The following is a 25755-nucleotide window of genomic DNA, read 5'->3' on the forward strand; positions in this document are numbered from 1 at the left end:
ACAAAGGCATTATTAAGAAAGGCATTATTAAAAAAGAAAAAGCCAGGTTTTCTTTTTAGGAGCTTTTTATTTGTAATTTGTTATTTATAATCAATTAGTACAACATAGGATCTCAGAAATTTCAAATGAGGCCACATCAGAGCAAAAAGAAAATAAAATACTAAATTTTAAGCTGCTACTAGTGTGAATATAACTGCAGATTTTTTTCCATCTAAGAAACAAGAAACTCTTCTAAGTAGCAAGTAGCTAGCCAAATGAGTTGATTCCAATTAGAGCAACACAATTCTGATGCGTCAGTATTTTTAAAAAAGTGATTTCCCTTAAATATAAGGAAAACTTAGGAATCTCTGGTATTATATTTAATTCCACTTGGAATTTAGACAATATGACCTTTCATTCAACCCAGCGTATAGTTGTTGGATTGGATTAAATATCACTATCAGTTGCCAGCTGTGATAAGTAGAGATAAAACAAGGGGTATTCTATTACCAAATTAAATATTTTTACTGCCTCATGTTTAGGAAGGAAAATAAAAAAATTTAAAAAACCAACCCAAAAAAACCCCACAAAACCCATTAGGGTCATAAATGTATAAGTTCCAGTCACCTTAAATGAAGATTCTGACATTCTATCTAGTAGTGGTAGTAATAAGCTTAAAATCCACAACTGCACAAATGTTTTCAAAGTTTTCACTATCCTTAATTCACCAAATCACTGCCACGGGGCAGATTAACATTATCCAAGTGACTAATGAGGAAGCAGAAAAATAAATGACCTATGTCATCTGGCTGAGGACCAGAGATTATTCTCCCAGAGCCAGCAGCCTTCTAGTTCACTGGGTAAAAACTGTATCAGAAAAGATTGATTCAAATGGGAATCTATTTTTTTTTTAGCTCATCAATTTATGTTGTGACTTAAAGTTTAGCTATATCAAAAGAAACAAAAAGCATAAAGACACTTGAATTAATGGTAGCAAAAGAATCTGTCAAAGCATTTCTTTTTTACTATTTCATGTCATGAAGAGCCTTGAAATTTCTTAGGCCCCAGGCAATTACTCTACATTAGGAGTTCTTTCATTAAAAATGATCACTAATGAGAAATGCAGGCAAGAAGAAAGAACATAAAAAATTTGGCAAGTAATATCTGGCTATACTTACTTAAGGCAAGAGTCTTGCACACTTTCATGGCTAGAATACCCCTTGATCTCTGAGCCTAAAAAACTTTTGAAATAGTTTTCTTAAAAAAACTCCATTTGCATCTGAATTAATGACTGAAACATTAATGACTATTGAAGCCAAATCTGAAATTTAACGCTTGGTACACACAACAAAAAGTTGATTTATCCAGTGTGTACTGAGGTATCCTTGAGAAGTGATTTTAAGAAGCAGGAACAGTGACAATGATAGAATTACTGGTCATGAATCACTAGGAGAAAGTGCCATTCAGCAGAAAAGAAAGCAGTTGTCACAACTGTGGGAAACTAGAAATGGATTATGTCCTGTGTAGTGTGGGATAAATGAGAGGCTCAAGAAAGCTTGGCAGAGGGGTCTCCCCCAGTGCCACTTATATGGGACTGTGTTTGAGGATCAACCAAAGGGTGAATTATTTCTGTTCTATTTCCCCATCCAAGAGGCCCTCTTCTAGTTATTGGAAGATCTTCTTTACATACACTTATATCTTCCCTTTTAGTCATCAGAAAAGGGGAGAACTTCTAGAAAATAGGTCTCTGTTCTCATTCCATGTAAGCATTTCACAGTAAAAACAGTTTCCTCAAAAACTGAAGTAAGAAGAGCAAGAAAATCTGGTTTCAGAGTTACACTAGGAATCTCCCTAGAGCAACTTTGCAGGGGCTAATGGTCTTGAGAAAGATTTTAGTTACCAGGTATTCCAGTCCGAGGGTTCTGATTTGAGCAAAGTTGGCAAATGAAGTTGGTCAAGAATACAGAGAGATTACTCAGGGTGGACTGAGTCTAGAACAAACTTGTTTCTAACGGCCCATGGTAGGCATGACTACGGCAGGTGAGGAAAGAGTAGCATCTTCTTCTTTCCACTGAGAAGTGATGGTCTTTAGCTGTGTGTAAAATTGGATGCCCTAAAGAGAACAAAGGGGAAAAATAATAGAGTTAGCATATATTCCTGTGGGTTTCATGATTTCTCTTTCAATCAACTTTTGAAGGAGATGGTATGAAGTGCTACTCATGTTCCCACTTGAGGAACTGGTACAACCAAAATTCAACCTATTGTTCATAAGATATATGATCTATTTAAAACATTTAGCATAATACCTCCCACATGGTAAATAGTCAAACCTTAGCTATCATTATGTTGAAACTAATCAAGAGGACTAAATGGAAAAACTGAACAATGTAATCTGTTAAACTTGCAGTTCATTCTTTTCCTAGGGCTGAATATCACGTGCTCTGAGGTCTTGGGACATGGCTCAAATCCTGCCTCTCCTCCTTACTGACTGCCACATAACTTTGGGCCATATCTGTGACCTATTGCCCAACACAGCATTGCTATGAGGGGAAAATGAAATGATCTACAAATATCCTAGCAAAGTAAATGCTATTCAATAGTTGTTAGTTTTTCTCTCCTTCCTGAGAAGAAGAAAAAGGCACAAAGGGATGAGATACATTTTAGGCTGTTTCTGACAACTGTCAGTGATAAATAGCTCTATACTGATGTAGCAAAATCCTTACTATTGTACAAATCTAAAGTAAAATGTCTGATATTATATACAATCACTTCTAAATCACCTATAATGTGAACCAAAAAAATTCAGCATATTTAAGACTTTATATATACAGTTTATTTTGTAAGAATAGGCTTGAGCAAAAAAGAATAGGCTGTTAAGATCTAATACAAAATAGCCTGGGTAGCTCAGTCAGTTAAGCGTCTCTTTGTTTTGGCTCAGGTCATGGTATCAGCGTTGTGAGATCGAGCCCTGTGGGGGCTCTGTACTCCGCGAAGAGCCTGCTTGTCCCTCTCCCTACCCTCTGCTCCTCCCCAACTCCTCTCAAATAAATAAATAAAATCTTAAAAAAAAAAAATACTAGCAAGCTAGGAAGATACTGTTAGGGAAAAAAAGCAACTAGCTTGATTAAGATACTCTTTTAGAATTATTTGATAAAACCTGGGTCATGTTAAAATATTGAAAAAACTTGAGATTTTTATCTACTTCAAGTCTTCTTTCCAGGATGCAAAATGGCAATTTGATTACCTAAGAATTTAAGACTTCAAACTGTATATGGGGTCAGTCTTTTCCTTTAAGAAACCTAACTTACAGTAATTAAACCAAGACAGGGGAGAAAAAGAGTTTTACTCTGCTTCCCTTGAAAGAAATTTTTGTTAATAGTATCAAACTAGTCAATTCTACAAAACCTGTGACTAATGCACAAACTGAATAAGCTGCCTCTAAATAACCAAAATATCTTCTTAACCAGTTGGTCATACCGTTACATTCTGCTATGCGATGCACACTGTTCATTTTTTTATTGAACTATAAAAGAGACCTGTATAGGAAACATGTAATTTAATTACTGAAGGTTCCAAAATGGTTTTATCACTATGGGGCTACAAAGAAGTTCCATTAGCCATTTGTTCAATACATATTTGGACACTTGCTCTGCACCAGGTACTGCAATTAAGAAGTAAATAATAATTATGGTGTGATGAAGACTTCTTATTGTGGCTTACACAGCCTGACAGGACTCTCTCGGCTTACCTCTCTAACCTCATCTCTTACCACTCTCTTTCTCATTCATTCTCTGTGCCCCAGCCCATTTCTGCTACTATTTGAACCTGCTATGCCTCTTCCTGCCTTAGGAAATATGTACCTGCTGAAGGATGTGGTAATAGTGATGATTTAATCTTACTAACCTTATGAATTATAGGTACTACTGTTATTCTCATTTTATAGATAAGAAACTTGAGACACAGGGTATTGCCCAAAGTCACAGTTAATAACTGGATGAGCTGGAATTGGAAACCAGGCCATTCAGTTCCAGATGTGCTTTATTTTCCTTGTTCAGTGATGTATTTTTAGTGCCCAGAATAGGGTTTGGTACAAAGAAGGTGCTCAGTAAAAATTTTGTAAATGAATAACTTATAGGAGAAGAATGTGCAATGGGAACACAGGAGGGCATACCCAACACAGCACTGAGGAAGCAGGGGGAGGAGTCAGAGGTGATTTTCTGGAGGAATCCATGCTTTAAACTTAGATGATTAAGAGTTAGATGAAAGAGGGGAGGCAGGAGGAGAGGATCTCAGGCAGAGGAAAGGAAATACGTGAAGGCTTAGATTTCCTCATGCTCTTTCCCCAAAACCTTGCTGCCTTGAGTTATTCAGGAAGGAGCAGCTTTGGCAAAATTTTGTTACCTTGTAAATCTTTTCTAGGGGACCTCCTGACAAGTGCTGCTGAACACGTATGACCCCACAAAAGCTACTGGCAGGCCCTTCCTTGCAGAATCCTTGTTCCTGAGTATATTCAAGAAACTTTCTTAGAGGAAAAAATGTTTTCTTACAGTTACCTGTTTGCCATAGAAATTGGTGTCTCCCCTGAAGGAAGATCGTGAGCCGGTGAATGAGAACATTGGCAAAGGCACTGGAATAGGGACATTCACCCCCACCTAAAGCAGAACAAATCCACATCCAGTAAAAGAAAAGGACTCAAACAAAGGAACTCACCATCTAGAAGCACAAATGCCTGACATCACAGAGACCAGTTTTAAATACCCCAACTTCTACCCCATCCTGCATCCCACACACGAACTTTGATTCCTGAGGAAGAAATGGGGCATCATGGGAAATGAGAGGGGCAGCGACTGATCACTTTACCATCTCCCTCAGATAGGAAACAGTACATGGCTACAAGAATCTCCTAAAAATCCTGTTCACAAACCTGTCCAACGTCCACCAGGTGGGAATATTTCCGAGCAGTGGCTCCATTCGTGGTGAAGATAGCAGTTCCGTTTCCATATGGATTGTCATTTACAATCTTGATGGCTTCATCCAAAGTGTCTGTCTCCAGAACCACAAGAACTGGACCAAAAATCTCCTCTTTGTAACAGGTCATAGTTGGCTGCCAGGAGTGATGCATCCAGAAAAGAAGTCAGTACTTGATGCTTATCTGGTACTTTATTACCCACTGTTTACATGGACAGCTTTCATGTTAGGAACCTCTCTTCATTTTAAACCACCTTTAAAAAAAAGAGTCCTTTCCTGCTGTCTTCCATCTTCCAAGCTGCCAATCATATAAACAACTTGAAACTCCTATTAACAACAATTACACTCCTGTCTTTTAAGCACTGTAGTTTTAGGTCCCATGACCCATCACTAGTTTCCTCTTTTATACCTGCATAACCTGTTTATACAATTATTATGTTACTGAAAAGTTACATGAAAATTCATTTTTTATAAATCAAATATAGGTTGAAAACATCACAGAAATGTTTCTGTTTAAAGAAAACCTGTGCTAAGTTTTCCGTAACATAAACAATTCATTCTCATTCACTCCCTTGCCTCCGAAATGAGTCTGTACAATTATATTTTGATATCAGGTCACATTAAACATTCAAAACATCCTTCTCCACTGCAGCTAGTCAGCTGTGTTTGTTGCTAATAAGTGGATTTTTCCCCTATGGTTCTGTGACTAGAGATTTCATAATTTCCACTACACGTACATTCAACTCTTAATTATTCAGGATTATAGTAGGATTAGTGGGGACATATGAATTTCAAAAAAGCCTCCTAACCTCAATTTAGTCATTAATTTTAGCTGAGAGACTTGCAGAGTTTCGATAAATAAAAATTGAGACAGCAACTCTTTTTCTTTCGTATCTTTCTGGTAAAGATGCAGCACAGAGTAGGTACTCAATAAATATTGAGTGGTTGATATATTGATGGAGACACTGTAATAGCTATAAGCTGGATAACAAGGAGTGGGAAGAAAAAAACTAACATTAAATAAGTAACAAATATAAAATAGGGTTAGCAAAATATGGCCTATGGGCTGAATGTGGCTTGCTGTTTGTTTTTGAACAGCTCACAAGCTAAAAATGGTTTCTGTGTTTTTTAAATGGCTGCAAAAGAAATCAATCATGACGTGAAAAATTATTTGAAATTAAAATTCCATTGTCCACAAATAAAGGTTTATTGGAACACAGCCACACAATGTTAATGCGCTTTCACACTAAAACGTCGAGCGTGGGTAGTTGTGACAGAGACTGTATATCCTTGCAAAGCCAAAAATATTTACTATCTAGCCTTTTATGGAAAGTTTGCCAACCGCTGGTATAGTGGAAGGAGGTTGGGAGTCAGGATAGGAGACTCATTCAGACTGTAGATAAAATAACTGAGGAATCCTGGCAAGAGCCGAGGTCTCAGTTATTAAATGTCTTTTCATTTATAAATTGGAAGGATGAGATTCCATAGCCTCTAAGGTGCCTTTAGTGCTCATATTTGTGAAATAAATAATCCAGAGTTGTTCACCTTAACATTTGAGATGATGGTTGGTCCAACAAAGTTGCCATTTTCATAGCCTTTGACTTTAATTTTTCGACCATCAAGAAGGATAGAAGCTCCCTCCTTTGTTCCACTATCAATCAGATTACAGACTCGCTCTTTGGCCTGGGGAGTGATCAGAGGGCCAAGATCAGCTCCAGGTTGGTCTCCTGTAAAACAACACAAAAGTATTTAAGGTCTTCATTATCATAAATTATGACTGTTAACCAAAGATGAATCCAAATGGCAAGTACAGTATAAAGAGAGGCAATGGTTAAAGAGTAGACGTGATTACTCCCATTAGTCAAGGCCAATGCTAAAACCAAGGACTTAGTGCCACAGATGCAAAGTCTAAAGGAGCAAGGCAGATAACTGATTACCCGCATTGACTCTCAGGTTTTTGGCACGCTCCACCAGCTCTGGCAGCCACTTCTTAGCTTCTCCCACAAGGATTGCTGTGGAAAGAGCCATGCAGCGCTGACCAGCAGCTCCAAATGCTGCCCCAACCAGCTGGTTCAGGGTGTTTTCCTTATTGGCATCTGGCATGACTACCCCATGGTTCTTGGCTCCCTAAGGAAATACAGAAAGTACATGAATCTTCCTTGGCAAAATATAATTAGGCTAAGAAATTAAGTGAAGAATCTGAGATTTCAAATGAGAATTTAAGAATAGGGAGAATTTACCCTTTGTTGCTTTGAGGTTAGATTTATTATCATTTTGATACTGCTGAAGTCGTGGTAGCACAGAGTCTCCAGGTTACTTTTTTTCCTACTTTCTTAGCTGACAAGCTGATATGTGTTTATTTAGATCAAAACCATTACCAAAAAACAAAACAAAACAAAACAAAACCTTCAGCCATATAATCACATTCAGTTAAACTGAGAGGCTAAATACGACATCGGGGAACCAAGAACTCCTCTCTCTTTCCTAAGTTAGACAGGAAACAGTCTATTGCCTGCTGGGATTCCCAATTATATGAATAGCAATGTAAACAAAGGGCTGCCAGTAATAATGCCAGTGGCTAGCTGTAAGGCAAACTAGGTGGATCTCTTGATACACCATTTCTGGAAAGAGATTCCCCAAATTGGCTTGCTTCTAGATACAAAGCCTCATGATACACAGCTATGTAGGATAACATGGTCATTTCCATACATATGTTTCCAGATACAGTAGTCCCCCCTTATCCATGGTTTCACTTTCCACAGTTTCAGTTACCTAAGGTCAACTGAGGTCCAGAAGCAGATGATTCTCCTAAAGCTATGTCACAATGCCCACGTCATTCACCTCACTTCATCTCATAATGTAGGCATTTTATCATCTCACATCATCACCATCATCAGAAGGGTGAGTAAAGTATAATAACATACTTTGAAAGAGAGGCCACATTATTACAGTGTATTGTTAAAATTGTTCTATAATAATTAGTTATTATTCTCTTACTGTGCCTAATTTATAAATTAAAATTTATCTAAATATGTATGTATAGGAAAAATAGAGTATACATGGAGTTTATTACTATCCAGTTTCAGGGATCCACTGGGGATCTTGAAACATATCCCCCACAGATGAAGAGGGACTACTGTACAACTATAATGGAGTGCATGGATAGTTAACCATGTCTGCTACTTAATTTTATCCCATTACACATAGTATATTGTTAGGCATAGAATACACTCAATAAATCTGTAGTGAACTGGGAGGGACTTAAGTCAAATTGGCCAAAAGACATTCAGCCACAAAAAGAAGTAAGTAGTCATATCAGGAATGGTTTCCAAGCCTGTGCATAGGTGGCTATCCTTTCTGCAACGGTAACCAAAGGGTGAGAAAGTGGCAACTGGACTTTATATTTAGTATCAAAGAATTACTATGTATTAGGCAAGGAGCTAGTAAGAGAACAGCAAAACTATGCAACCAAGTAAACTGCACTCACATACAGGGATATTTGGCTCTTTCCAGTACCTTAAATAGCTTGGACTCTTAGGAAAAGCATATCTTACAGTATAGTAGTTAGGATATGCCTTGAAAGGAAGGAAGGATAAAGGCTACAAAGCATGGTATGAAGAAAGATACAGGGCCAGAACCAGAATCCAGCTGTTACTGCTAGAGCCCAAAGAATCTGAATAACATTCTTAGGGAGAAAGGTGCCTTTTGTCATCAAGATTAGGTGTATAAGATAAAAAGGTAATTAAAGTCACTTAGGATAAAACTCATCACAAGGTTCATGGCTAAAGGGAAGATATTCAGGATGAAATGGGAGTAAAGACACACTGGCATTAGAGTGGGATAGTAGCCCCTCTGTTGAAGGGCTGTTTGTAGGTAATTTTAATACATAAAACAGATTTAGTGGGAAAAGGAATAGGAAGTCACCATATTGGCTTGAACTCTCTTGCCATGTCTTGACCCTCTCTCGAAGATGTACTCTCCTGCCTGGTTGGATCCCACAAAGCTGATTGCTTTGATATCCGGATGATCACAAATGAAGTTTACAGCTTTAAGAAGAAAAGAGATGATTACCACAAAGGAACAAGTGGCTATGGGCTTCTCGACATGGCAAATTCCCCCTTTCCCGCTGCTGTGAATGAGAAGTTTCCATACTTTTATTTATCTATCCTGGATTCCCATTTTGAAGTTCTTTCCCTCTCTTAAATTCTTTTTTTTTTTTAAGATTTTTCATTTATTTTATTTGAGAGCGAGTCTGTGCACATGCAGATGCATGCGCATGAGCGGGTGGGGGAGGGTAGGAGAGGAGGGAGAGGGAGGGGAAGAACCCCAAGGAGACTCCCTGCTGAGCACGGAGCCCAATAGAGGACTCTATCTCATGATTCTGAGATCATGACCTGAACCAAAACCAAGGGGTGGGGGATGGGGGGCCGTCCTGTTGGCGCAGTCGGTTAAGCCTCCGACTCTTGGTTTTGGCTCAGGTCGTGATCTCAGGGTTGTGAGATCAAGCCTGGCATCAGGCTCTGTGCCAGCGTGGAGTCTGCTTGAAATTCTCTCTCCGTCTCCCTCTGCCCTCCTGCTCACGCTTGCTCTCTCTCTCCTTCTCTCTCTCTAATAACACATCTTTAAAAACAAAAAAATCCCAACAGTCGGACTCTTAACTGACTGAGCCACCCAGGCACTTCCGTCTCTTAAATTCTTTAAACTACTAATTCTTATTTGGCCTCTTCCATTTCATTATTTTTCTCATTTGCTATTTCTACTTCTAATTCCGAAGGCTACAACTCCTGTTTTCCTCCAAAATAGCAGCCTTTTAATACTCAACTCCTCCTTTTATCCTTTAAGAATGTGATATTTCCTTAACTGTCACTATATACTGGGACTCTCAAATACTATTGTGCCCTCATGTGAACAGCAATATAGCACAGTATTTAAAAGTAAAAACCAGAGGCAGCCTTCCTGGGTACTGACATTCTGGCTGTGACAGTTTCTAGCAGTGTGACTGGGCATATTACTTAATTTCATTATGCTTCAGTTTTCTTATCTGTAAAATGGAAAAACAACAGTACTCACCTTGAGGGAATGTTATAAAGACTAAATCAGATAATATTTGAAAGGCACTAGAAACAGTGCCTGAAACACAGAAGTGCTTTTTAAGTGTTAGCTATTACTACGTGAATTAGAATGTCTTCAGTCTCTCTGAGATCTAGAAACCCTCTCAGTACTGAAGAGAAAACCTTCTCTTGTATCTATGCCTTAGCCTAATCTATACTTTGTCTCACTGTATTCTGTAAGGGCAAGAAGCATTGCTACTCCCCAGTTAATCACCTTAGCACACAGAGATGTATCAACAAACATTACCTTCAAAACGGACGTTACTGTTAGTAAATCCCTTCCTCCCTAGATTCCTGATCCTAAAACCACTCAACCTTCACCACTCAACACCTTTATTTTTTTAGTGGCCAGATTAAGTGCCATGTACAGAAGGGCAGTTACCTTCGTGTTGTCCATGGAGGATATTCAGTGTTCCATCTGGGGCACCAGAGTCCTGGAGCAACTTAGCAAGAAGCATGCTTGCTCCAGGGACTCGCTCTGATGGTTTCAGTAGGAAGGTATTTCCACACACCATGGCCATGGGAAACATCCAAAGGGGGATCATGGCAGGAAAGTTGAATGGAGCAATGCCTGCACATATCCCCAGAGGGAGACGGTAGGAATAAAGGTCCATATCTTTGGTGATGGATGGCATGGTTTCTCCCAGCATGAGGGACGTCACACTGCAGGCATGCTCAACCACCTCTGGAACAGAGAAGAAGTCAGGCCACCAGCTCTCCACTGTGAACTACGCAGCTGTGTCATGCTCTAGTCATTCCTGAGCCTAGAGAATGGCTCAGGCCAATGACAGAGGGAAGAAACACTGACTTGCCCTTCCACATGAAGGAGACAGGCAAAATGAGATTCTCCCAATGGGGGAAAAAAAGACAGTGATATGCATACACCTACTGGAAGATCAAGTAAAATAAATGAAGTAAATTGATCTCCTACATACCTGAGAAATATTGCCATTTTTCCACAAGTATTAAAAAAGATATCATGGGGTAGCAAAATCTATATAGAGGAAGAAGTAACCTCCCATTCTGAGATCTTTGCCTCTCATCTTTATTTGCTCCTTCCCAAAGGGTTCCTGAACTTCCCCAAGAGGGACTCCCAGCTTACGGAGGCCTCGGAATACATCTCCTTCAGCATCAGCGAGGGTCTTTCCTTGTTCCAGCGTGATTAACTTGGCAATTTCTTTCTAGAGAAAAAACACACAAATAGAAACCAATGCAAGGATGTGCCTCCTTGTAGTTCTTAGGTAGCCAAGGAAGAACAAAACTGGGGGAGAGGTAGTACAAGGGAGAAAGCCATGATCTGTGTCTTTCTGGATTGTAGAGTTATGGAGGGCAGCTGAAAGGGCTTCTGTGGGTGTGACAAGTATCCTAGGCAACAGTCTGGAAAATGATACCATTCTGATTTCTTACCAAGTTTTCTTTAATGAGTTGTTGATAGCGGAGCAGGACCTGCTGGCGGCTTAACACTGAGGTATCTGCCCATGCAGGAAAAGCACGTTTGCAGGAAGCAACAGCTGCATCCATTTCAGCCTTGGTGGCCTGAGGAACCCGACCAATGACCTCATTGGTGGCCTGATAGGAAAAAGCAGCACATCACACCTTTGCCCCTGCTCTACCTTCTCCATTTTCATCTAGTCACAGAAGCAGCACTAGGTACTTCACATGACCGACACCCAGGTCCCTCATTTCCCACCACAGTCCCAGAATTCTAGGCTAGCCAGCTTAAGTCCCAAAGCAGCTTTGCTTACTGGGTTGTGGATGTCAATCCATTTGTCACTTTTGGATTCAACAAATTTCCCATCAATGAAGAGCTTTACAGTTGGCTGGAAAAGAAAAACCCCATAAAACTTTGTATCAGTTAATTGCTTCTCTCCCTTTCACAAAGAGGAAGGAATTCAGGGTTGATTAGTGAATCTTCTGTTCTCTAGAAATGTTACCACTGGAAAGAGATACACAATGTACTTGTCTATAGTGTATATTAAGATGTGGCTGAGCCTCTCAATACTGTCATCTCTCTGAGAAAGGAAAATTCCCTGCAATCAGTGTGGAACTTTATGTCACTTTGAAGTTTATACTAAAAAAGTAGCAGCTTCTGTGTTAACAAAGATTAGCTAGTATGACTTGTTCGCCCAGCTAACTTTGTCACGTCACCATGAGCATGTACTACCTTTATGATCAAAAGATTTTTTTGAAAAAACAGTTTTGTCTGTGTGTAGTTCTTCTGAGAAGTAGCTTGCTGACATTAAATTTCCAGAGGGGGCTGTGGACCAAAAAAGGTGAAGGACTACTGTGTTACAGTGTGTGCTTCTAAATAAAAAGGATTTTGAGCACCTATCCTTGTTTATTAGATTTTAGGTACTGCAAATGGCTGACAGTTCTATAAGAACAATTTTTAAAGACTGTGAAGAAGAGGACAACTATCTGGCAGGATCAATAAAACCTCTAGAAGCCATGAAAATGTCTGTATTTTTTGACATAGTAATCTTACCTCAGAAGGGAAATAATCTAAAAGAAGGAAAAAACTATATAAGTAAATGTTTGCATTAGACTATTGAAAAACTGAATCAATCTAGCTGTTATATGGGAACATTTTTAGTTAATTCTGGCTATATATACTTGATAGAATATTATGCAGCCATTAAAATCATAACTGAGCCTGGGTGGCTCAGTCGGTTAAGCGTCTGCCTTCGGCTCAGGTCATGATCCCAGGGTCCTGGGATTGAGCCCTGAGTCAGGCTCCCTGCTCAGCGGAGGGCCTGCTTCTCCCTCTCTCTCTGCCTGCCGCTCTGCCTACTTGTGCTCTCTCTTTCTCTGTCAAATAAATAAATAAAATCTTAAAAAAAATCATAACTATAAAGAGCATTTTGCAATACTGAAAATGTTTATGACACATAATAAACATATTAGATAAGAAAACCAAGATAGAAAATTTCACATATATTCTGATCACAATTATGTTAAGATCACAATTATGTTAATACCCCCAAATTATACTGTATTCCTTCTCAGAAGTCCAACTTCAGTGCCAAATAAACTTACCACTGAAGAAGAGAAGGAGGATGCTGGATACCAAGTGGAATTCACCTTGGAAGAGACCTGTGAAGTAAAAGAACGATTATTTTGGTAAATGAGAACAGAACGTTATTAAAAACTTAGCAAATGGCTACCATATACTTAACATTACACTAGTTACTGTGGGTATATGGAAAAGGACTCAGTGTTTGCTCTTAAGGGTCATATAGGCTTTAAAGAGAAAAGATATCAGACTATGAGGTACAGCAAACTATGAGAAAATAAGAAACCATAATGATCATGTCCTCAATTTCCAGGACAGTCCTAATTTTATTTTTATTTATTTATTTATTTTTAAAGATTTTATTTATTTATTTGACAGAGAGAGACAGTGAGAGCAGGAACCCAAGCAGGGGGAATGGGAGAGAGAGAAGCAGGCTTCCTGCTGAGCAGGGAGCCCGATGTGGGACTCGATCCCAGGACCCCGGGATCATGACCTGAGCCGAAGGCAGACGCTTAACAACTGAGTCACCCAGGCGCCCAGGACAGTCCTAATTTTAAAATATTTTTTTTATTAGACCATATTTTTCTAATTTTTGGCCTGGAAAATGGTAGTCACCACAAATCTTAACAATATGAAAGCTCTTAGATGGCATCTAACACAATAGGTGTCAAATGTCAGATAGTATATAACCAAGTGTAAAATATAAGTATAATATGCCCATATAAATACTTGAACACAAATGCTCCTAGCAGCTTTGTAATAGCCCCAAACTTAGCAACAACCCAAATGTCCACCATTGGATGGGCTGAATAGGGAAACTAATGAGGTATATCCATACACTGTAACAGTACTCAGCAATGAAAAGGAACTATTATACATGCAATAACATGGATAACTACAACAATTATACTGGGTGAAAGAAGTCGGACATAAAAACAATACACACACACACACACACAAAAAAAAAATAAAAACAGTACAGACTGTATGATTCCATTTATATAAAACTAGAAAATGCCAACAATCCACAGGGTTAGAAAGCAGATCAGTGGTTGCCTGGGGATGATGGTGGAAGTGCAGAAGATGGGGTAAGAGGGAACATTTTGGGGTAATGGATATGTCCCCTATCTTGATTGTGATGATGTTTTCACAGGTGTTTACAAATATAAAACTTATCAAATGGTATACTTTATGTACAGTTTATGTCAATTTTATTTCAAGAAAGCTGTTTAAAAAAATGCCACATGTAGGAAAAGAATGTGTTGTATAGGTAACATTTAATAGGATATAATCAGCAAGTTGGAGGGGGGAGGGGTCAGTTACAATAAAAAACTCATTTGTATATATGCTATGGAAGTTGATATAAGAATATTCAAGTCAAAGTGAGAAAACTGAAACACTTGGAATGGGATATAAAGGAAAACTGTAATCTAATAATCTTTTATCTTGTCTGAAGACAGGCATGTTAACCAAAGAGTTTAGGGCTACCTGAAGTGCAAGAATTTGTGTTCCTGCAGGACTGTCCAGGGGAAAGGATGCAAGTCCTTTGGGCCAGCAGACAATTCTTCCAAATGCCTCATCCACTTCCTCTCCCATTCCCCACAAAAACTATTTCAAACTAAACACTCTTCTGGAGTCCACCATGTCTTATTTATAGCCATATTCCCAACACCACCATGGTACCTGGTACATAGTAGGTGTCTAACAAATATCTATAGAACAAATGAAAGGTCCACTGGGTGGCTGACTGCCCCCACCCCAGACTAGGTTAGCAGCTAGTACTTGCCCTATCAGGTTTATCTGTCTGGGTTGTAACTGCCTGGGTACTTGTCTGTTGCCCCAAAGACTGAAGTTCCACGAAGGTAGGCGCTCCATCTGTCTTGTTCCCCTACTTTACAGGTATTGTGATCAACACTGTCCAGATATGGAAAACAGTAAGTTGTGGGTGCTCACTCAGTTGTTACTCTTATATTTTATACTTTTTGCCCTCACTCCTTGCTAGTTCAAAACTTCTCTTATCTCCTTGCTATTCTCTCATATCTCCTTGCTTCTATCTCCCTGCTACTTATTTGCTCTACTCCTTGCTATTTCAAAGCTTCATCTCACTCCTTGCTATTTCAAAATGTACTCTCTTAAAACTTCCAACCCTGCTGCTTCCCCTCTCACTCTCAAGAGCTGACCTTTGTTATTACTACTTCATAGGGAACAGAAACCATCAGATGAGAACTTCAACTTCTTACTAGCAAATCCACGAAGCTGACCGATACCTATTCTTTTCTCCTCCCTTCCTCTTGTAAGGGAGCAGTTAGCTAGCAAGCCCCGTGGGGGCTAAGTGACTGGGAGACGCAAGTGCACAACTAGTGTCTGTGAACTGACTGACGAGGTTCCTGTCCTCTAACTGCAGGCTCTCTCTGCACCTGTGCTCTAAAGCCCACCTTGCCTGCTACCCCAGACACCTCCAGTTATCCTTTCTTTCCTGAAACTTAAACCTCTCTCTGTCCAACAGCAAGGATTCTCTTTGCTAATTACCTTATTTCCTCATTTCCCACTAACCCTTCAATCCACTCCAAACTTCATGACTAAACACCAGTGACTCCCTACATCCCATGGGTTCTTCCCAGTGCTCCTGTACTGGACTTTTTCACACCCTTTTCACTTGTCTTCGGGGATGTCCTGATATCTCTTCTGCCACTTCTCTGCCTTCTTTGCTGACTCATCCTCTGCTACCTGGCCACTAACTAAATTCCTCAAGGCTTGGTCCTAGGCCTTTTCCTCTCGTTCTGCACATTCGCCTTGGATGATTTCATCAACTCCTGTGGCTTGACGGTCCAGATTCTGATGATGCCCAAATCTGCAGTTCTTAGCCAGCTCTTCCTTTTCAGATAATACACACCTAACTGTCTTCACCACGCCTCTACATGGATGTTATTTAGGTGCACACTGAAAAAGCTGAACTCCTCACCTTCCTCGGAAGGGGGCCACTATGCACCTAGTTACCCAAGAAGAAACCTGAATGTCATCCCAACTCCTCCCTCTCTCTCTCTCCACAGTGAATCAAACAAATCCTGGCAATCTGTCCTCCTAGACGTCCTTGGAACACAGTCCTTTTTCTCTGCCCCTCCTGCCATCACCACAGTCTCCATCATCGTTGTCTCTCACCTGAACTTCAATAAGTGTTTCCTAACAGATCCCCCAGCCTCCAGTCTTAAGCTTTCTGAATCTGGTTTCCTACCCCATAGCCAGAGGGGTTTTCTAAAGCACAAATCTGGGGGCGCCTGGGCGGCTCAGTCGTTACGTGTCTGCCTTCGGCTCAGGTCATGATCCCAGGGTCCTGGGATCGAGCCCCGAGTCGGGCTCCCTGCTCAGCGGGAAGCCTGCTTCTCCCTCTCCCACTCCCCCTGCTTGTGTGCCCTCTCTCGCTGTGTCTCTCTCTGTCAAATAAATAAATAAAAAATCTTTAAAAAAGAATAAAACACAAATCTGGGCAGATTACTCCCTTGTTTAAAAAAGCTCCACTGGCTTTCCTCTGTTCTTAGATAAAGGCTAATCTTGATGTTGCTTAGAAGACTTCACATAGCATCTTTACTTCTCTAGTTTCACAGCTGGCCACTTCCTCTTTGCAGTCTATGCTGTAGGCATTTGTAACATGTTTTGTGCTCTCTCTGCCTGTGTACATGCTGCTCCTTCCTGCGTGGAATTGTTTCATCCCATTTGCTTGGCTCACTCCTACTCCTTAGCTCCCTATGTAGCCATCATTTGGGGTATTAGTGCAGGTCAGTTTTGTATGTTTGCTAGTAGGAAGTTGGGGAAGTTCTCAACTGATGGTTTCTGTTGCCTCCGAAGTAGGGAAAACAAGGTTAACTTCTGAGTGTGATAGGGGAAGTAGCAGAGTCAGAAGCTTTTAAGTCACAATTCAAGTCCAGGCCCAACACCAGATTATAGCGCTCATGTAACACCTAAACTCCTCTATTTCTGATACCACACTGTGGAATAATAGTTTGTTTAATTATGAAGTCTCTCTCCTCTTAGAGCACTAGATGGCTGTGTCCTCAGCCCCTGGCACCATTCCTGGAGTAGAGTAAGCAGTCAGTAATATTTTTGCTGAATGAAAGAATGAGTACTCACCAAGCCATCATTTGGTATTAATTATGTTTCATATATACTCTCTTCCAGGGCAGAAAATGTACAGCTCAGCCAACATGAGCATTCTAGGCCACTTAGTTTTTAGTTTTATTTTTTCACTTGCACACAGTCTCCCTGCCGTTAAGAGGGCATAAGAGGCACTGCATCTGGCATAATAAAACATTAGCCTATAGTTTTTGACAGGCTGGATCTCCTATCTTCATTTCCTAAGAAACACTCACTGTTGTCGAAGAAACTATCCTCCATCCCATCACACCAAAATTCTTCCTCTCTAGATGTTTATTTCATACTTGCTATTTCCTTTATCAGGCACTCCCTTTTCCTTCTGGCTGAAGGTCTGCTAGTCTTGCAAAACTCAACCCTGGAGCGAACTCCTTTTGGAATCTTTTCCTGAACTGAACAAGTTGAATTTGGGATTGTTTCCCTACAGCCCTGCAGTACTCTGAGCACTCCTACTGTTAGCACTTACCATAGCATTATAATAGAGGAGCATTCAGTGAGTGTTGTATTTCCTTCTCTCATCCCAAAGCCTGGGGACAGTGCAGTGCTTGACACAAAACGAGATACCAAGGCTTAAGTCCTGAGTTCTCAGCCCATCAGTCACCAGCTGGGAGACCTTGGATCACCTTAACTGTCAGGTCATTTATTATATTCATGAATTCCAATCTTCACAAATATTCTTAAAACTAGAAAGTGGTGGAGCTGGGGGGCGTGGTGCCTGGGTGGCACAGTTGGTTGAGCTATCTACTCTTGGTTTCCGCTCAGGTCATGATCTCACAGTTGTGAGATTGAGCCCAGCATCAAGCTCCAAGCTCGGTGTGGAGTCTGCTTGAGATTCTCTCTCTCCCTCTGCCCCTCCCCCTGATCATGCTCTCTCTCTCTCTGAAATAAATAAATCTTTAAAAAAAAGTGGTGGAGCTGGGAAAGAATGCAAGTATGATTGTAAACCCTCTACTCTTTAAACCACATCACGGAGGCAAGTCAGAGTCTCTTTAAGGCTGGTTTTCTTATCTCTGAATGTGAGTGATAAACCCATTGTAAGTTGAAAATGCATTTAATTTACCTAACCTACCAAACATTATCGCTTGGCCTAGCCTACTTTAAACTGTTCAGAACACTTACATTAGCCTATAGTTGGGCAAAATCATCTAACACAAAGACTATTTTATAATGAAGCGATGAATAGCTAATGTAATTAACTGAACACTGTTCTGAAAGTGAAAAACAGAATGTCTGTACAGGTACAGAATGGTTATAAGTGTATCAGTTGTTAACCTCGTGATCATGTGGCTGGCGGAGAGCCACGTGCACTCCCTGCACCTGCCCAGCGTCCCTCAAGAGGATCATACTGCATTGCACTGCGGGGTGGGGAGGCATAAAAACTCAAAATTCCTAATACAAATGCATATTGCTTTCACACCACCATGAAGTCAAAAAGTTTTTTTTTTTTTATGAAGTCAAAAAGTTTTAAGTTGAGTCATTGAACATCAAGGACCACATGTACTTAAAATTACTGAAAACACGAACTCTTTCCTTTACAGATCCTTTTGACGATCCTCTGAAATTCACGACTGTCAGAATCTAGAGTGCTTTTTTTTAAGATTTTATTTATTTATTTGATGGAGAGAGAAAGACAGCGAGAGAGGGAACACAAGCAGGGGTAGTGGGAGAGGGAGAAGCAGGCTTCCCGCCAAGCAGGGAGCCCGATGCGAGATATGGGGCTTGATCCCATCATGACCTGAGCTGAAAGCAGACACTTAACAACTGAGCCACCCAGGTGCCCCTAGACTACTCTTTATCAAAGTTTCATATGTTACAGTTACTCCTCTTTGGCTAAGGATTACTATTTCTGTTCTTTTCTAGATCAACCCAGTTTCTTCAAATGAATCAGGAAATAGTGTGTGTTTCCACAATAAACTACATAGGAAGGAAGATTCCTCTCCTTGATTTAAAGGCCAAAATACTTTCTTCTTTTTTTTTTTTTAAAGATAGGGAGAAGGTTGGGGAGGGGTGGGGAGTGGAAGAGACTCTTTAAGCAGGCTCTACCCCCAGCACAGAGCCTCCACCCCACAACCCTGAGCCAAAATGATTTGGACACTTAATTGACTGAGCCACTCAGGCATCCCAGGGCAAATACCTTCTTAAGGCTATCAGTGACTCACTGTGATGGTGGGGAGGCAAAGGAAAAAAGTCAATTTTAGTAAAAATTTCAAGGATAAGTCGGTAATGGAAATTACAGGGTAGAAAGTTTATAACCCTATTACTAAAAAAAGAAAGGATACTAGAAAAATAGAACTAGGAGCACAGCAAGAAATAGTTGAATGAAGCCAGATTATCTGACAAACTCTTCCAGCCCATTCTCCATGCTGTCCCATTAAATAGCATTTAAACACGAACCTTTGCTGACTTTACTAAGAATCTTACAAATGTGTAAGTTTCTGCAGAACTCACTGCAACCTGGTAAGTACTAATATTATCTAAAAGTCCATGGGGCGCCTGGGTGGCTCAGTCGTCAGGGTCCTGGGATCCAGCCCCGCCATCAGGCTCCCTGCTCCACGGGAAGCCTGCTTCTCCCTCTCCCACCACGCCCCCCCCCCCCCGCTTGTGTTCCCTCTCTCTGTCAAATAAAATCTTTTAAAAAAATAAAAATAAATAAAAGTCCAGCAATATAGAGGAAGAAGTTCCCAGGACGGATGTAACAAGTAAGAAGGGCAATGTTGTTTCTTGTAGGTTGGAGAATGTTTCCGGCAGTAAATCTCCCCTTCTAAGTCCTTGCTAGGCTGTTAAAACTGGGGAAACGCTGTGAACAGAGTTAGAAACCACAGGCCTCAGGCATGCAGCTCCTCTAGCTCTACCACCTCTCCTTAGGGTAGCTTCAGAAAGGACCCAAGCCCTACTACGGGCCAGTGTTGAGGGTGTGTTGATAAACTAGGAGCTGACTTTGGGTTAGGAACTTGGAATTAACAATTCCTGTTTATTTTCTATCATCCGTTTTAGAGATGAGCTCTAAAAGATGAGCTCACCTTTTCTTTTTTTAAAAAAGAATTATTTCTATGTATGAGGCAGTTTCTTTTTTTTTTTTTAATTTTATTTATTTGTCAGAGAGAGAGACTGAGCACAAGCAGGGGGAGCAGCATTTAGAGGGAGAAGCAGGCTCCCCGCCAAGCAGGGAGCCAGATGCAGGACTCGATCCCAGGACCCTGGGATCATGACTTGAGCCGAAGGCAGATGCTTAACTGAATGAGTCACCCAGGTGTCCCTCAGCTCATTTTCTATCATTTTTTTTAAAAGAGATGTTTAGTCCTTGGCATGTGCTTGGGACATACAGGTAGCATAACTATGTGTCCTTATTTACCACCAACATGAATACTGTAACTTTGCTAAAAGTCTAACTAAGGTCTTGGCAAGAAAAGGAACAGTCTACAGCCTGTGGAAAATACAAAGAGCCACAGCTAGGGAAAACAGCTCAGAAAATAGCTGCTTTTGGGGAAAACCTGGTGTAAGCTTTCTAGAAGGAGATTCAAAGTTCATTCACTGACCCTCCCCCTCGTGTGCTTCCTTCCTTTACCATGGATTATGGACAGTGAAGTAGGGTCGGGGGAGGGGAACAATCTGGTAGCTCTGGGCAGGAGAAAGAGCTCTAACAAAGGTGACCAGAAAAGGGAATTTCTGGTGAGAGAGAGGGAATCACGGTTAGGGGACCACGAGAAGTGTGGGCAAGGGTGACTGACTGCAGTGACTGGCAGGGCTGGGGGAGGAGAGTGGGCCAGGGCCAGATAAGGAGAACCTTCCAGAGTAAAAGGGCAGCAGGCCAGGGGTGACAGTCCAGCATCCAACGAGGGCGGATAATAAGTGAGGGGTGGGACCGGGTCGCACGGGTCCGGTGGGAACAGGAAGGTTGGCTAAGAAGGGTTTTTTGGCTCAAAGAGTGGATGGAAAGGACGTAATTCCTAGCTTCGCGATCCCTCGGTACCACCCTCACTCGCCTGCAGGATCCGGGCCCGCACTGCCGCTGCTGCCACCACTGCCGCCGCCATGGTCCTCAGCCGCCTCTTGTCCTCCTCTACGTACCCCTACTGCGGGTGATTCCCCAGAAGCTCTACGGCCGCCAGGCCTAGCCCCCCGCAATCCTGCCGCACCGCCTCATTGGTGGAGAAGACTATTTCCTCTAGCCAGTCACTCGCCCTAACACCTGACTCCACCCCTCAGTCCCAGTCTTGGAGATATGCGATTGGCCAGAAGTGGAAGAGCCCTGGCCCCCCACACCTCCTCAAATTCTGTTGGCGGAGGAGGGCAGTCGCCCTTGACTAGGGTACTCTGTATTAAGCACTCGCAGGAGACGCCCCCTAAACGGGAACCCGGATTGGCCACAGAGACGACCGCGGCCCCACCCCCTCACCGAGGAAAGTAAATAAGAGCCTTCAAGAACTTTGCAGTAGCTCCACCTCTTCCACTGCGCGAGGGGGTGTGGCCAGCACTGGGGGCGGGGCTAGCAAAGATTGCCCTATAGGGCGGGGAAATAAGACGGGGCTGCGAGTTGGGGATAGGGTTTCTTTGGGGGGCGTGGCTTATGGATCCTTGCTTTCCCGCCGACGGTTGGCCGCGTCACGTGACATGGGTTGGAAAATGGCGTCTCCCACAGACGGTAAGACCCGGCTTAGGAATTTTTCGGCTGTAACCTCCTTCTTTGCTCTGCTGGGGACTTCCACTCTCTTCTGCCGCTTAGACTTACGCTTTTTTTCTTGAGCTCCAACCCTTTCCTTTCCACTGTTCCTTAGGATGCGAGTGCGTCCTCAGGCTCGCTGGTTCTTCACAGCAGCTCTGGAGGTGCCCGGTTTCCCCTCTGTACCAAGAGGGTGGAGGAGGGCACCCTCGTGGGGCGCATTCCAGGCGAAAGGACGGGGGGCGCCCTGGCCCTGCCTCAGCCCCATTTGGGTGAGGCAGGGCCGAGGAGGAGGTACTGCTGGGGTAAATGTGGTGCCTTAGTGTAGCTTTCTCCTTCTCAGGGCGCACCATTGAAGGGTCGATTTTCTTCTTTTTGGGCATCTGGAACGATTTTCTCAAATGCTAGCTAAGATTGGTGGCTGACCTCATCCCGGGATTAAGCCTCAAGCAAAACCTGATTACTCTCCTTTCTGGGTAGATTGGGACCGTTGCCCTGTCTTGGCCCTTCGCAGTGAGAGTCCGGAGGAAGATAAGTGAGCATTTCAGTGTAGTCATGCACTTAGCTCATACTCTTCTTGCTTCTACTGTATGTGTTGTTTCCTGAAGCTGAGTGAGTGAATGATTTCTGTTTATATGTTGTCTTAAGATGCAAGGCATTTCAGATAGCAAGCGGTTTTGTTATAACCACAGGTTTTTGCGCGCGGTTCTGCCTTAGTTACGGTTTTGCAGTCATTTCTGGACTCACTTAATTTTTACTTCTACCGCCACCATTCCCATGTCCGTTTCATTGATACGTAGTTTTTTCCCCTCAAACACATTTTGTGTTTGGAAGAAATCTTGGAAGTTTATTTCAGGAATAAGGAAATTGAGGCCAGGAGAGCTGTTACTGAGTTCCCGCTATATGAAAGGCATAATGCTAGGTGCTTTGGGAGAGGAAAATATTAATCAATCATGTAAACGCTTTTTTATTATTTTTTACTTTTTTTTTTTTTAAGAGAGAGAGAGTGAGAGCGTGTGTGGGAGGATCGGGTGGAGCAGAGGGGGAAGGAGTGGGAGGGGGAAAGAATCTCAAGCGGACTCCGCTCTGAACTTCTGCCCTACGCAGGGATTGATCTCACGACCCTGAGATCATGTCAGGTCTCATTTTAGATGTCACCTCTCAGAGAAGGTTTCCCAGAACACAGTATCTGGAGTTGCCTCTCCTCACTATTATTCACTATCTCGTTACCTTCATTGTCAGCATAGTTATTCTGTTAACTTTGCCCCTTTCATGCTGGTTTATAAATTCCAAGTGTCTTGTTCATATCCCAGAGTTTAGCACAGTGTCTGGCAAGCAGGAGACCTTTTAGAATATCTACATAAATAATTTATTAGTCTCAGGTTTCAAGCTTAACTTAGTCTTAAGTTTTTTGAGCACAAGTGCATACTGTATAAGAAATTATGGGTGTTCAGATTCAAAAGAGATTCCCTGGGGTACCTGGGTGGCTCAGTCAGTTAGGCAGCCAACTCTTGATTTCCACTCAGGTCATGATCTCAGGGTTCTGGAATTGAGCCACACATGGGGCTCCATGCTCAGCAGGGAGTCTGCTTGAGGATTCTCTCTGTGCTCCTGCTCGCTCGCTCTTAAATAAATAAATAAATCTTAAATAAATCTTTAAAAAAAGAGAGAGAGCAAGCGATTCCTTCTCTTTCCTGGATGCTCTCTTAAAATGTGTTTTTTCTTGCTAGAAAAAAAGGACATTTAAAAAGTTGGCTAAGGGATCGGGGAGTTATTGTTTAATGACTAGAGAATTTCAGGTTGGGATGATGAAAATATACAGGAGAGGGATGGTAACGATGGTTACACAGCAGTGTGAATGTTATTAATGCCACTGAACTGTACTCTTAAAGATGGCTGAAGTGGTAAATTTTGTTATGTGTATCTTAACCAGAATTTTAAAAAAAATCAGCCAAGTGAAAGAAGTAGAAGTAACTGCTATTATAATTTTCAGTTTATTACTAAATTGTTTTTATAATTTATAAGTTTTGCAGATTTTAGAGCTGTGTTCCTTGTATTTGATTTTTTCCTGTCTTCTCTATTTATTTTCCTTTTTTGGCTATGAAAAATATTGGAAACATTTTGTTTTCCATTGGTCTTCTAACCATCTCCGTACTCACTCTATTTGCACACTTGGTTTTTTATAAAAGGTTTTATTCATTTATTTGAGAGAGAGAGAGTGCATGACCCTGGGATCATGACCTGAGCCAGCAGGACCCTGGGATCATGACCTGAGCCAAAGGGAGATGCTTAACCGGCTAAGCCACCCAGGCACCCCTGCTTGGGATATCTTTAAAAAGGAGAACATTGAGGGGCGCCTGGGTGGCTCAGTCAGTTGAGTGTCTGCCTTTGGCTCAGGTCATAATCCCCGGGTCCTGGGATCGAGCCCCACATCAGACTCGCTGCTCAGCGAGGAGCCTGCTTCTCCCTCTCCCCCTGCTTGTGTTCCCTCTCTTGCTGTCTCTCTCTCTGTTGAAAATTAAATAAAATCTTAAAAAAAAAAAAAAAAGGAAAACATTGAAATTACTTAATGTATGAGAGTAACACTCATAGCAGAGTCTGAGTTATGCCCCAGACAGTGATATCATAAGGCCACCCTTGTTTGTTATCAGATCCTATTCTTGATAAACTCACTTTTGTTATGGTTGAACTTCACATCAGTAACATTCCTAAGGAGTTTGAAATTTGGCATTTTGTGTATTACATACAGCTTTTCTTTGTTATCATTTTTGGATGTTTTAGTTAAGGCAATTTATTAGGGTTGAGTTCTTTACCAACTAGAATGCTGCTGGAAATTCCCTTAGAATATTTGGGAAAAAAAATTCAGGTTAGAGAAAAACACATGTTGAAAAATTTTATATATATGTACATTCTCCAGGGAATGAGGCCATAGCTTCCCCCCCCCGCCTCCACATTTCTGGAGATGTGACTCACCCAGAAAGTGTTAAGAATCGCTGTTTAGATCATTAACTTATACGACTAGTTAGGATACTGAGCACACAATGTGTAATTAACAAATGTTAATTGTTATTAATTTTGAGAACTTACTGTGTGCTGAGCCGTGAGTGGCGAAGAAGTGGTGTCAAAGAATTAGGCAAGGGCTGGATCATGCATGATTATTTTTAGGGCATGGCCGATATACATTCATGAAATTAGCTGGGAAGAAGTCCCTTACTCTAAAGAGCCACACAAACTGATTGACATTAAAAAAAAAAAATAGTTCTGGCTACTTTGTGAAGAACAGATTTGGGTAGAGAGGGGAAGAGGTAAGAATAGAAGCAGGGAGAACTGTTGAGGGCGCCTGGGTGGCTCAGTCATTAAGCGTCTGCCTTCGGCTCAGGTCATGATCCCAGGGTCCTGGGATCGAGCCCCACATCGGGCTCCCTGCTCAGCGGGGAGCCTGCTTCTCCCTCTCCCACTCCCCCTGCTTGTGTTCCCTCTCTCGCTGTGTCTCTCTGTCAAATAAATAAATAAAATCTTAAAAAAAAAAAAAAAGGGAGAACTGTTGAGAGCCTTCTGAAGTAGTCTGGGAGAGAAGTGATGGTTCCTTGGTTAATTAATTTGGTTTATGGTGTATTTTGAAGATGGAAACTACTGGATTTACTAATGGATTGTAATGAAAGATTGAAGGAAAGGGAGGCATGAAGGATGGATGACCTCTGGGTTTTGATTTGAGAACTGGGGTTCATGGTGGTGCTATTTCTTGAGATGGAGGTGGGTTTTTTTTTTTTTTAAGATTTTATTTATTTATTTGAGAGAGAGAGAATGAGAGATAGAGAGCACGAGAGGGAAGAGGGTCAGAGGGAGAAGCAGATTCCCTGCTGAGCAGGGAACCCGAT

At 41.5% G+C, this 25755-nt stretch overlaps 3 protein-coding genes across 10 annotated transcripts in view; 2 read left to right on the forward strand and 1 right to left on the reverse strand.

Annotated features, from left to right (window-relative positions):
• BBOF1 (basal body orientation factor 1) overlaps positions 1 to 19273 on the forward strand; it is a 54646-nt gene extending 35373 nt beyond the window's left edge. The window contains exons 12-13 of one of the 5 annotated variants that reach the window (XR_012379068.1): positions 13065 to 13178; positions 17744 to 17818. Coding sequence is in view for 4 of the 5 variants with exons in the window: in XM_073895543.1 (XP_073751644.1) it covers positions 19078 to 19161 (84 nt within the window). In the remaining variant the exon portion in view is untranslated. Of the gene's footprint in view, positions 1 to 4398; positions 4539 to 12403; positions 12596 to 13064; positions 13179 to 14970; positions 15006 to 17743; positions 17819 to 19077 lie in introns of those variants that run through there. The other 4 variants (XM_073895545.1, XM_073895543.1, XM_025869671.2 and 1 more) reach the window with 4 other exon arrangements.
• Positions 48 to 21358, reverse strand: ALDH6A1 (aldehyde dehydrogenase 6 family member A1). Of its 2 annotated transcripts, XM_025869673.2 has the most exons (12): positions 21201 to 21356; positions 13095 to 13151; positions 11804 to 11878; positions 11466 to 11627; positions 11161 to 11239; positions 10441 to 10743; positions 8872 to 8993; positions 6885 to 7074; positions 6493 to 6674; positions 4904 to 5083; positions 4533 to 4631; positions 48 to 2092 (listed from the first exon to the last, which is right to left on the reverse strand). In XM_025869673.2, the coding sequence occupies exons 1-12, from the start codon at positions 21249 to 21251 to the stop codon at positions 1988 to 1990; spliced, it is 1605 nt and encodes a 534-aa protein (XP_025725458.1). In that variant the 5' UTR covers positions 21252 to 21356; the 3' UTR covers positions 48 to 1987. The 2 variants fall into 2 exon arrangements, with proteins under 2 accessions (XP_025725458.1, XP_073751647.1); XM_073895546.1 differs by lacking the exon at positions 4533 to 4631 and having other exon boundaries at positions 21201 to 21358.
• A 354-nt stretch (positions 21359 to 21712) lies between these two features.
• Positions 21713 to 25755, forward strand: part of LIN52 (lin-52 DREAM MuvB core complex component) — a 115775-nt gene continuing 111732 nt past the window's right edge. For all 3 annotated transcript variants that reach the window (XM_025869668.2, XM_073895547.1, XM_025869669.2), the window contains exon 1: positions 21713 to 21859. In XM_025869668.2, the coding sequence (XP_025725453.1) occupies positions 21829 to 21859 (31 nt within the window). In that variant the 5' untranslated portion in view covers positions 21713 to 21828. The remainder of the gene's footprint in view (positions 21860 to 25755) is intronic.

Source organism: Callorhinus ursinus, unplaced genomic scaffold (genome assembly GCF_003265705.2).
Source record: "Callorhinus ursinus isolate GAN/ISIS: 27379988/994484 unplaced genomic scaffold, GSC_fseal_2.0 scaffold8, whole genome shotgun sequence".
NCBI classification, from domain to species: domain Eukaryota; kingdom Metazoa; phylum Chordata; class Mammalia; order Carnivora; family Otariidae; genus Callorhinus; species Callorhinus ursinus.